Below are 13808 nucleotides of genomic sequence, written 5' to 3' on the forward strand. Positions count from 1 at the left end.
ATGTCCATTTATGTCCATTTGAATCTCATCTTTTAAATTTTATCTGTTGTATGTCATTTAATGTATGCAATATAATAGTTCATAAATTCACATACATAAGTTATAAATTAGTGCGCATATATTGGTCTTTTTTGTTAATGTTTAAATTTTATTCATAGGGGTATATGTTCCAAAAGTGTTATGGACTATTTTTTTATATCACTCTCCATGGTTGAGCACCAGATCCAGTAGTTGGCTTTTGTTTTAGAACCATGTCATATTAAGTACCATCTTCAACGTGTGCATTTAATATTCTAAGTGATATTAGAATGGAGAGTTACAATGTCAGACGGATATGGGAATGAAGACCAGTTGAAGGAGCAGTGAGGTATGTCTCCCATTGTATGTCTTTCTGAAACATGTTGAGCAGTGTAGCAAGTCTACACCATTTAAATGGTTACTGTTATATATTTACCTCTTTATTTCTTTTTCCCTATCTCTCTCATGTAGCACTACAAGCTTGAAGAGTTGACTCTGTGTAAGAGAAATGTAAAAATGTGCACATTTTGCAAAACTATCATATATGAAAATGCTTTGAAAATCACAATATGTTACATAAATGTAATGTATTCATACCTTTGACATAAATAAATTACATGAAGAAAAACAGCAAAGAAAGAGGATCACTGAAGATAAAGAGAAATATTTTAATTCATTTCTAGTTTCTTTGAAAATAAAAGAAGGGAAGAAGACCCTCTTTCTCATATTCCTTTATCAAAGTGAAGACTTAGATGAAATTTATGGCCTGTCTGGATGACCAGGTAGTAAATACCTACAACAGGAAAAAGGAGAGGAAAGGTCATTTCGCTTCATTATGATTTCTCAAGTTCATTTCACCTCTGTAAAGCCAACAATGAAAAATCATCATTTCCTAAAGTGAAAACCTAGCCTGACTGTAAAAGGTCATCATACCTCCATGCAAAGTGAACTTAGCATACTCTATGTGGTTGATTTTAGACATTTTCCTATCTACTCAATGGTATCTGTGTATGTTTTGTACATATATGTGCATATAAGTTTCATGCACAAAGATTACTAATCCTTTACAATAAAGCAAAATGGTAATGCTCATCACATTTCCTCTAAAGCAGTGGTATAGACTGAATAATTAACAGGATTCTAAAATGAGAGATGTGCTGACATCATATTTCTTGTAAAGAATGACTTAAAGTGCATAGATTAAATGTGAAATTTACTGCTTAAAAAGTCAAAATATTATAGGTTCTTATCATCAAATACAAAACATTCCATATTTTAGGTACACATTTGTTTTTTAACTGATATATTGATAATTTTTAATGTTTTACAATATACTTTTCATTCATGGAGGTAATTTGTATTTACCTCATTTGTAACTTTTGTATTCCTATCTTAAATTATGATGAAGGATGAAGAAAAAAATTTTGTTGCAATTAAAGAATTCCAAAAAACATTGCTGTTATTGGTCATTTGCCTGGAAACAGGCCAAACAAATAAAATATTATTAAAAAAGCCTGGAGCAGTTAAATGTCTTGAGAAATCATGAGAAATCAGTAGGCATGTCTTTCTAGGCCTCATGCTAGGATTTGAGGAACTCTAAAAAAAAAAAAAAAAAAAGGAGGAGGGAATTCAACCAAGCAAGCAAATAGCAAAATTCTGATCTAAAAAAAGGTGGTAATGACAGCTTCACAAAGTGATACAAATCTCATGTTTTTTGCAATACCTTAGTCCATTAAAATCTAATTGATGTTTTTAGCCTTAATTGTAAATGAACATACTGTTCTCAAGCCATAGATTAACTTAATTTCACTTCATCAAAGACATGATTTGATTAATAGTACTTTGCTCTTCCAAAAATGTCCTTTTAATGCATTTAAGGAGTATATTTCTTCTTATCAATCTTCTTTATTATTAAAAAAAAGTTTAAATTTGTGGTTTTCTCTGTAGTTTAACTCACAACTCTAAATTTTCCAATATTTAAATGTATATGGAGTAAAATTAATCATACTGTCCCTGACAGGTATGTTGAGACTATACTATTAAAAAATGACCATTTTATACCAAGGGGTAATATTTTAATAATAAATATATAATTTTGGTCATTCTCATGATACTTATCTAAACAATGCAATAAGCTAAAAGTCAAGTAGCTAATATTCCCAGTAAAAATAATTACGTCATCCATGAGGGAGACCATGTAGCAACCATCTTTGAAGATGGTGTCTGATGATTCTCACCTCAATATTCACATCCCTGTGTTTCCTCTCATGCACATTGAACAGGGTCACTCTGTGTGACTAATATGGTATTGCAGAAATGACAGAGCATGACATCTGAGATTTGTTCAGAAAAGATATGGAAGATTCTACCTTGCTTTATCTTATCATTAGTTCTGAGAAAAGTCAAGTGCCATGTCATAGAGAGAGTCAAACAGTCCTGTGAGGAGGTCCACATAGTGATTAACTGACGACTTCTGTTATTAACCAGCACAGATTTGCCAAGCATGTGAGTGGGCTATCTTGGAAGAAGATCCTACAGTCCTCATCAAGCCTTCAGATGACCAGCACCAAGGACATCCTTACTCTAGCCTGATGAGAGAGTCTGTGCCATAACCATTCAGCTAAGCTGGCCCTGGATTCCTAACTCAAAAAACTGTTTGAGATAATAAATGCTTACTCTTTAAAGCTGTCAAGTTTTGGGTTAATTCGTAACTTAGCAATAGATAACTAATAATGGCAATGTATACCAGGGAAAAACCATGGGCTAAGAGGTTGACAAATCTGAAATGTATCCTGATGGCAACTTAAAGTTGCTCTTGGACAGGTTATGTTAAGTCTCTTGTGTCTCAATTTTGTCACAAGTAAATTGAGGATAATAAATCATACCTCATAGAGGTTTGAGGAATAAATGACATAAAAATATTAGAGGGCCTAGAAAGTGATTTTCCTTCGCTAAGTATTTGCTTTCTTCTTTTCTTAAATTGTGCTTAATTTTACAAGACTTTTTCTTAGAGGTTTCAAGTGGATCATTATTAGTACATAGCGATAGATTTTACAGGAGGCAGAAGAACTGTATGTAGAGATAAGACTAGGGATGTTTGGGTACCGTCCCTGTTTTTTAATTTATTTTTCATGTATTTGTTTAGAATTTATTGTAATGAAGATTGGGCTTTGAAGATCTTGATTTAAAAGAAATGAATTTTTATAAACATTCCTTTAAGTAGAAGTGAAGAAAGCCTGTAAATTACTTTTAAATATTTTTGTATGCCCCAAGTACAAAGGATCTCTAGGCAATAAAACTCTAGATCTTGCAAAAAATGCTCTACTTTGACAGGGTCTCTGACAGCTTCATGCTCTGGTTGGACACCTTGAGGTCAAGAAAACAACTTGGAAACATACTTTTTCTATTTCTTCTCCGTGTGTCTCTTGATTCCACTATTTTTGTGTCCTTGACTAAATAAATTATGAAATTATGTTTTTTTATGTGTGGTCTTTCATTTGCTAATTCATAATTGACCTGCAATGCCTTTACCCTTGGCATTTAACATTGACATTTCAAATATTTTTTGATAGATTCTGAGGGGCCATGACCTAATACGATGGATTTACCATTGTATGGGGGGAAATCCATGGACTCTGCATGAAGATTTGCAAGACTTCTTGCATTCAAATCTAAGCTCTGACACGAACTGCATGGACTTGTGCAAATTACTTGAAAATACTCTGTGTTTTGGTTTTTCCCAAGCATGGTGAGAAAAATGATAGTATTTATTTTAATACAGGAAAGAGGCATGAGAACTACAGAGATTGACTAAATCAAGTGGAATTCAGAGCCTGCTACATGCTATTAGACTTGGAACCTGGCTGATCAGCCAGACCACAAGGAACCTAAAGAATAAAAGAAGATTCCTACTGAGATTACTAACAACTATTTACCCATACCTTTAACACTGTATACTTATATCATGAAAGGAAAACAGGAAAACAATGACTTTAAGCTGTATCTTGCACAAGTTAAAAATAACTCCAACCATTCATTCCATTATTTACTTCCTATAATCAGTAATTTTTCATAGAAACTAAGAAACAGATATAAATCCAATTTCTCAAACACTTAGAGTCTCATTCTCTGACTTAGAGATGAGACTATGTCTAGGTCTGTGGAACGTTATTCTTTCTATAATAAACGTTCCTCTATCTTTAACTCTGGTTTGCTCTTGAATTCTTTCCTGTGTGGAATCAAGGACCATCTTTTGGCAGGTGTAGGACTTGAGTCCCCACTCAGGGGGATTCGCTTAGTCCTGCATCAATCTTAGAGGTTAATTATGAAAATAAACTGTGTTAATGTTTATTTAACAATTTAGAACACTACTCATCAAATAGCAGGTGCTTTTGTTAATTTTTCATTTTGATGAGGTAAATATTTGAATGGCCTGGGCCCTGAAACTAGCATGGTAGATCTACTTACTGAGTGTAACAATAACTCAACAACGAGAATCCATCTCTCTCTTATTCCCTGCATATACTCAACGTTGTTTTACTATAATTTTGAGAAAAATTTATATATTCCAGTGGTGTATGATAATTTGAATAGTTCCCCAAACATAATCCTAACAAATGATAAAAGTATACCTTTCTCTGAAATAAAATTATGTTTCTCTTCTACAAGGACATTCGACTTTTACATCTCCTAGATTTTCTCTAGGTGTGTAAGTGTGTTGGGGTAGAGGCATTGATTGGGGAGAATCAATCAACCTTTTTTAGGAGTGGTTTCAAACTCCTTTGAACATCCAATAAAAGCTATAGTCTATCCCTTCAGTAGAGAAAAAATCACTTAAGTTAAGACTATGAGACCAATTGGACTTTTGCTGTATCTGCTATATGCCAAGAAAGTGGACTAAGTATTATTGTAGCCTTTATTGACAATGGTTGCTGCATTTAGGAAAGAAAAAGAGAGTTAGAGGAAAAAAAAATTAGGACATTGTCTCACAAAATATTAAAAGTAAAATGTACTTTAATGAATGAGTTCTCACTTGTACTACTGGGAATAATTGTTTGTTAGCTTTTAAGAAGGGAATGACACAGACTCAAAAGTGACTTTAAAAGATACATAAAATAGTTTAAGTCATCATGTAAACTCTTTTCCTTGGTAGAGAACCGGGAATTGGGGGATGGGGGTTTCAAGGATGTCTTATGGAAGGGTGGATTCTGAACAGGTAGAACTGAGGCTCTCTTTACCCCATATCTACCAGAGAACTGTTACTTTCATAGATATTACTTTTTGGGCTACCAAATAAGACTGCATTTAAGTAAAGGGTTTCATAATGTTAGGTAGTCAGACATGAGTGACGGGGGAACAAAGAAATAAGAGCCCAACCTAGAGACTGCCCAAAGAACACTCCAATGGTAGTAGAATTCTGGATATGCTCACATGCACTAAGCAGAGAGTTATATAGCAGCCAAGTGTCAATCAAAATGACCTCACTTACCAATTATCTAGGAATGCCTTTGGAACCACTCACCACGGCCTAAATATAATGCAGACATTCCCACTTCTGGGGCCTTTTGCCTTTTTTCATTATTATAGTTATAGCACTCTGTTATAGCTCTTTACTGAAACCACGTGCCTCCTTGGGACATTCTTTGTCTTTCTAAAATATACTTTTAATAAATCTTTTCTAAATCTCACTGACCTGCGATTCTTCATTGCATCAATGAAAGTGAACCAAGGAAAAATGCTAACTACACTTCTTGCCATCGTTATCCCTCCCCTTCCCCGCTGCCATTGAGGTGACACCTAACTCCAACTGGCCTCAACGGTGACAATAACTTTCAAAGGGTTGAGACCCACTCTTCCCGATAATTGTCTATAAAGATAATCACAAACTGAAAAACATCTCAACTTGAATAATCAGAATCTGAGAAAGGTTATATTGGTGGATATACAATCTTACACAGTGTGACAAGGGTGACCCTGGAGAGATTTATCTTATTCTAAATACATAAAAATATGGGGGCTTCCATGAAGCCACAAGGAGGTAGATTTAGCATTAGTAAAAACATTAATTAGTAGAAAGAATTAAAAATTGGATATCCCAAACTATAGAAGAGGTTGCATATAAAATAGCTACAAAAAATTTTAGGTAAAACCATAGTCAGTTCTTTGGAACAAATGAGATAGTTTTAGGGATATGCTTGTTAAGGCTGATATTGAAGAAGAAAAATATTTTCCACAAATCCTCTTTTGATTACAGTTTTAGAAACAAAGTACCTACTTATGTTATATCCACATCACCAGTTCTTATGTAATTTCACTAGTTTTCTGTTAAGACATTTAGCTGTAATTAAATATGAGCCATGACAGAAGTAAACCCCATATGTATATGTTGAATAGTATGAAATTGCCAATAATTAGCATTTTTGACTGAAAAATGGCCATTTCATATGATTCAACCTAACATTTTCTTGAATATCTCCTTCCCTAATTTTGAAGCAAAAAAAATATATATTTTTTTATATATAGAATATATATAGAGAGAATATATATATATAGAATAGAAAATATCCCTCCCTCTGCATTATGCTTTCCAGTTAATCCACTGGAGTCCCATTCTCCTTTGATAACTGATAAGACCAGCTAAAGAGGTTTGAATGAGCCCACGAAGTGAAAATGAAGAGGAAGTAGCAGAGTCCTGACTTCTCTCATTCAATAGCTCTTGCCAAGGCTTTCTGAGGCTTCTCAAGGGCACACTCATACAGAGCTGAAGTTAGTATAGCCTTAAAAACACATTGCTTAGTCCTTTAACCATGGATTTTATCTCCTCTACAGCCCCTTTAGTAACAGACTATCTGAAATACAGTGCCCTCTGGAAAAAAAAAAAGTTAGAATATTTTGCAGGAGAGTGAGACAGGTGAAAGGGTTGAGGTTTACCAAGGAAGCCAGGCAGACATAGCAGCTCCGATTGCTTTTGGAGTGCTCTCGTGGAGGCTGTGCAAGTCCTTGAAGAGTGGGTTTACTTGGTTATTAAACATGGTTGCCAGCAAGAACAATGGTGTGCTAGTTTAGAGGGGAGGGGAAGGAATAAAAGACATCAGCTATGAGAGCTTTGCAGGCATTTCTGAGATGGTATAAACCAAAGTGGACATTTCTTCTGGATGCTATTAGCTACTCTCCCTTCCCACATGGGCCCCTATGGTCTGCCTGCCTGCGAGAAGACTGTTGAGAATCATTCAAGCCAGTTAAAGAAATTGCTTAAAGTAAGTATCTGAAACACAAACACATTAGCTCAAAGTGCTTGAAACAGTAACAATCACAAAGTCCTTACTTCTTTTCTCCTTTGTACCATTCAAAGGCTGGAGGCGGCACACCTGCACCTTCACATCTTATCAATCCACTGCGCCCAGGGGCCACGGTGCCAGATTTAATTTCCTGAATAGTAGGAGCAACTGAAAAATAAACAAAAAAACTGGTGTAAGTAAAAATAATCTTCAGCAGAAATATAACACACACATCCATATATTCCTATTCTTTCTATATTCAAAGCAATCTTATACCTGATAGGCCAATGCATCACATTTTCAGTGTTTTATGCTTCTAATACTAGACTAGTCACTTTTAGCTTCATTTTTCAAGTTGGACAATAGATGAATGTTCCCAGGGAGTGTAGAGTAAATGCAATACATTTTGGTCTTGCTTCCTATAGGAAAAAATGGCATTGGTAAGGGAAATACTTCATTTGTCCTCCAGTCAAGCTATACTCCAATAATAGCTCTCATTTATTGAGTGATCATTGGGAGGCACTGGGCTAGGTGCTTTATGTTCATGATATCTTCATAGCAATACTCTATGCTAGATGGTATTACCTCAATTTTATAAATGTGAAAACCAAAGCTCAGAGAGGTTAAGTAATTCGTCTAAGGTCACACAGCTGCTTAGTTGTAGAATTTGGATTTGAAGTCAGGCATGTTAACTCAAAGTCTAAGCTCTTTCAATATTGTTTGTTTTTTTCTTGTATACTCCCCATGCTATAGCTCTTTAGTCATGTTTTAAATTGTGGTTTCTTCTACCTGGAATGCTATTCTTCCTCATTTCCACAGATTCAAGAGTTAATTTAGGTGACTCCATCTCTAAACTCTTCCCTGTTGCTCTGGCTAAAAAAAGCTTTCTCTTCTCTGAATAGTTTTCTAAATCTCTCATACCAAACACTTTTTATCTTGTATTGTAATTATTTATGAGTATCCCAGGCTTTCTTGTTAGCTGTCTGAGGCAGGGCAAATATCTGATTCAGTTTGCATATTTAAAGATCAGAGCACAATTCCTGGCACAAAATGTTTAAAAAACTTCTTTGTAGAACAGCCATTCCTTTATTTATCAAATAATTATTGAGCCGTCAATACATGTCAGGTATTTCTCAATGCACAAAGCAGTTAAACTCCTTGACACGATAAAGCTTATATTCTAGATGGGGTAGGGGGTGGGAAAACAGACTGTAAGTGGTAAATATCATAAATAAGTAATTTAAATAAAATGTTAGAAAATGATAAGAAATATGATTTAAAGCAAGGTAAAAGAAATCAGAACAAAGAATGGATTTCAATTTTATGTAATTCGATTAGGACTTATTGAGAAGGTGAGATATAAGCAAAAAAATATAAATGAGTGAGTTTGCTATGTGGCTATCTGGAGAAAGTCTTCTAGGAAGAGGGAACAGCTTCCATAAAGACCTAAAACTGAAGCAAGCCTGATTTGTTTGAGAACCATCAAGATGATCAGTGTAGCTGAAGCAGAGAGAAAGTGAGAGACTAGCAGGAGATGGAGTATGATATTTAATTTTGTGTCAACTTGACTGGGTCACATAACATCCAGATATTTGCTAAACATTATTTATTGGTGTATCCATAAAACATTAGCATTTGAATCAGTGAACTTTGTAGAAGGCACATTGCCTTCTACAAAGTGAGTGCCCATCATATAACCCATTGAGGGCCTGAATAGAACAAAAGGCAGAAGGAGAATTTACCCCTTTGCTGCCTGACTGCTAGAGCTAAGACATCAGTCTTCCTCTTCCCTAGGAATGAGAATTATACCATTGGCTCCTCTGGTTCTCAGGCCTTCAGAGTGGGACTGAACTATACCACTGGCTTTCCTGGTCTCCAGCTTACAGACAGTAGATCGAGGGACTTCTCAGTCTGCATAGTTACATGAGTCAATTCCTCATAACATAATCTCTTTATCCATAACTATATCTATATCTAATCTATGCCTATATCTATATGTACATATATAATATGTATGTGTGTGTATATATATATCTATATAATATCTACCTATATATATATGTACATATATAATATGTATGTGTGTGTATATATATATATGTGTGTGTGTGTATATATATATATATATACACACACACACATATATATATATGTATATATATGTGTGTGTGTGTTTATATATATGTTTGTGTATATACAGTTGACCCTTGATGAGCATAGGTTTGAATTGTGTGGATCCACTTATATGCCGATATTTTTTCAATAAATATATTGGAAAATTTTTAGAGATGTCCTAGCTATGTGAAGCAATTATATCGATAACACTAGGCTACCATAAAGTAATCCTACTGCTGCTTCTTCAGTATTAAGGCACAAATCATTATACCTGTAAATAAATATGAATTTCTTTTTCACTTTATCTTTTCATTTTTGATATCTAGTGTTAATAATGCGTAAAACATCTACAATGTTGTGTGTCATGTAAGATAATATTGATGTAGGTACTGACAGACAGTGGATTTATCTTGTAAATGGATGTTGTAAACATACGACATCAATGAATACAGTCAGGACTGTAAATTTATTTCCTCTTCCTTATTATTTTCTTAATAATGTTTTCTTTTCTCTAGCTTACTTTACTATAAGAATACAGCATATAATACATATAACATACAAAATATGTGTTCATCGACTGTTTACATCATCACTAAGGCTTTTGGTCAATAGTAGGCTATTAGTAGTTAAGTTTTTAGAAAGTGAAAAGTTGCATGTGGATTTTCAACTATGTTGGAGGTCAGCACACCTAACCCCAACATTGGTCAATAGTCAACTGTATACAGATACACACACACACACATACACACACACACATATTATTATTGGTTCCATTTCTCTGGCAAACCTTGAGTTATACATGGGGCCAAATGAAGAAAATCAGGTAGGACCTTGAGGGTAATTTTGAAGACTTAGCTTTTACTCTCAGTGAAATGGTGAACCCCTACAGAGGAGGGATATAATCTGACTTTTGTTTTAAAGGTATCACTGGCTATCATGTTGAGAAAAGACCATAATGAAGCCAGGATGAAAGCGAGGACTAGTAGAAAGCTATTGCAGTACGTCAGGCAAGTGATATTGGCAGCTCTGACTAGAGTGGTAGCACTGGATGTAGCGGAAAGTGATTGACTTTGGAGTCTGTTGTAAAGTTGGAGCCAATCTTGACAGATGTAAAATAAAGACAGGAATCCAGGATGATTTCATTTGACTTAACTGGGAGTTAAGTAGAAGAGTTCTGAGGGACATATTTGGAGTTGAAATTTTTTAAATAAAATTTTTAATAGCAGTTTTAAGTTCACGCAAAACTGAGCAGAAATACAGAGATTTCCCACATATTCTGTGCCCTAACACATGCATAGCCTCTCCATTATCCACATCCCCTACCAGAGTGGTACATTTGTTAAGACCGATAAACTTACATTGACACATTATTATAACCTAAGGTCCATAGTTTACATTAAGGTTTACTCTTGGTGTTGTACATTCTTTTTGAGTTTGAACAAAAGCATAAAGACAAGTATCCTTCATTATAATATCATACAAAATATTTTCATTGCCCTACAATTCCTCTGTACTCAACCTAGCCATGCGTCTACCACCCACTCCACCACTACTGGCAACCATTGATCTTTTTACTGTCTCGTAGTTTTGCCTTTTCCAGGATGTTATATAGGTAAAATTATATAGCCTTTTAGATTAACTTCTTTCACTTAGTAATAAGCATTTAAGGTTCCTCCATGTCTTTTTGTGGCTTGATAGCTCATTTTGTTTTAGCACTTAATAATATTTCATTGTTTGGATGTACATCAGTTTATTTATCCATTCCTCTACTAAATAACTTTTTGGTTGCTTCCAAGTATTGACAATTATAAATAAAGCTGCCTAAACATCTGTGTGAAGGTTTTCATGTAGACATGTTTTCAAGTCCTTTGGATAAGTACCAAGAAATGCAATTGCTGGATTATATGCTAAGAGTATGTTTAGTTTTGTAAGAAACTGACAAACTGTCTTCCTAAGTGGTTGTACAATTATGCATTCTCACCATCCATATATATGAGTTCCTGTTGTTCCACATTCTTGTCATCATTTGAAGTTGTCAGGATTCCAGATTTTAGTCATTCTAATAGGTATAGAATGGTATCTCATTATTTTAATGGCATTTCACTGATGATATATGATGTGAAGCACCATCTTATATGCTTATTTGCCATCCATGTATCTTCTTTGGCAAGATATCTGTTAAGGTCTTTTGTCTACTTTTTAACTGGGTTGTTTATGTTCTTATTGTTGGGTTTTAAGAGTTCCTTGTATATTTTGGATAACAGTTCTTTATCAGATGTACCTTTTGGAAATATTTTCTCCCAGTTTGTGGCTTGTTTTTCATTCTCTTGATAGTGTGTTACGCAGAGCCAAATTTCTCATTTTAATGAAGCCCAGCTTATCAATTATTTCTTCCATGGATCATGCCTTTTGATGTATCTAAAAAGTTATCACCAATATCAAGGTCATCTAGGTTTTCTCCTATGTTACCTTCTAGAATTTTTATATGCATGTCTCTTCATAAATAATTTCTTTTCTATCAATCTTTTTAACATAGTTCATATTTTAAATAACACTATTGGAAAAAGTTTAGTGCAGTAGGAACCTTAAAGATGGAAATATGAATTCATTCAGACAAATGACTTGAGCAAATGTATACTTTGGATATATTTTAGATTTCTTTAGAAAGCAATAAAAAGTACAGAGTTTAATGGTTTTTAATATATGATGAATATAAAAACTGTAAACACAATAGAACATTGCCTTTCCTTTTAAAAATACACTTGCAAATTCACTAGTTTCTGTTAATGGTGATACTTCACTTTGAAATTATACCACCTCTATATATCTGTCTTATATTTATTTTTAATAGTAAAGGTTCCACTTATAGTTCTGAAAAAAGTTCAAAGAAATATTTTTATTAATAAAAGTGCTTGCTAATAATAATTAAAAATAATGAAAAATGTTTACCAAAAAAGTTTCAATAAGAAAATGTTATGAGATAAAATACATACACATACTTTATATATGTATATATATGAATATATGCTACATATATATTCACATACATACATTCATACCATATAAAGAGTTATTTAATAAATGTCAACTTTCTTTGTTAAGCAAAGATTCACCTTCCCCTATAAAATAAAATAAAATATAAAAAAGACATGTCCAAATAAAAACTCATTTATTTGTCAATTATTATGACACTGTTTTAGGTATAGATAAGATTATATTTTTCCTCTTGTTCTCCCAGGTTTTTATCTCCTTGTCACACTAAGAGATATCATAATCTTTTATGATATCCAACTATTATTGAAGATGAAATAACCATATGCAACAGGAGATCCATCACAAGTTTCTATTGATAACCTGGTTAGTTTAATTACTCTATTTGTCAAGGAGGCCACAACTCATAACAATCAAAACCATGAAATCCAGAATACTACCTGAAAAACTAGGCATAATGTACTGAAATAAAAATCTAATTTGTTATTAAAAGGCTTTTATGTAGTACAGTGTGCATGTGGCTCAGAGTTAGGTACTTCACCACACAATGAAAGGGACATGATCCTGTTGTCCAAAGGTTCATAGGCTGCTATGATGGACACTTAAAATGGAAAGCTATCTAAAATATCATATGGAAGCATAGATGAAAAACAAATCAAGAATTAAAATTGAGCATAATAAAAAGTCCTAAGAGTACTTTTTTGCGTTACAGAATTAAAAAGTTATGAGCTGTGAGTAATTAATAGAGAAAGGGAAGTCTTATGTAGATTTCATTTTGAAGCTAAAATTCTAAACTTGAAGTCTTTATTGATTTGTCTGAGGAACATGAATGAACCCTTATATTATTCTGCCTCTTTTGAAAATGACTGTTCAAGAGGAAGAGGATTAATCCATTTATTTATTCTTAATTCCTTCATTAATTCAACAAATATTTTTATCAAGGACCACATTAATGAAAAAAATTACATTCCTGGCCTTAAAGAGTTAATATTATTGAGTTGTGTGTGTGTTTGTTTGTGTGTGTGTGTGTATGTGTGTGTGTGTGAGCATGTGCATGTACAAACAGTAAATAAATTTTTTTAAAAAATTTAAATAAATAGTAAGAGATTAATATGAACTGAGATAGAAAATGAGTAGGGTAAAAGAAAACTCTTTATTGATAAGGCAAAAATGAACAGAGAATTTAATAATGTAAGAAAAGGAGTCACATAATTGGTTATCTGTAGGAAATTATCAAAATAAGAGGAAACAGAAAAGTCAAAAGCCCTGAGTTGGGAGCATGCTCAAGGTGGAAACATGTTTAACAGGATTAAGGAAGAACAATATGGTCATCTTGGCTTAAGTAGATAAGAGAGAGGAAAAATCTAGAAGAGAAGATTGGGGGTTGGGGGTAGCTGAGGCTCAGAT

General features: G+C 33.6%; 1 protein-coding gene across 1 annotated transcript in view; it reads right to left on the minus strand.

Moving 5' to 3' along the window:
• Positions 1-13808, minus strand: part of NEGR1 (neuronal growth regulator 1) — a 773362-nt gene that overhangs the window by 169193 nt on the left and 590361 nt on the right. Inside the window, exon 5 of the mRNA XM_006919323.1 lies at positions 7343-7463. Coding sequence (XP_006919385.1) covers positions 7343-7463 — 121 coding nt within the window. The remainder of the gene's footprint in view (positions 1-7342; positions 7464-13808) is intronic.

The sequence above is a fragment of the Pteropus alecto genome, unplaced genomic scaffold (genome assembly GCF_000325575.1).
Source record: "Pteropus alecto unplaced genomic scaffold, ASM32557v1 scaffold25, whole genome shotgun sequence".
In the NCBI taxonomy this organism is placed as follows: domain Eukaryota; kingdom Metazoa; phylum Chordata; class Mammalia; order Chiroptera; family Pteropodidae; genus Pteropus; species Pteropus alecto.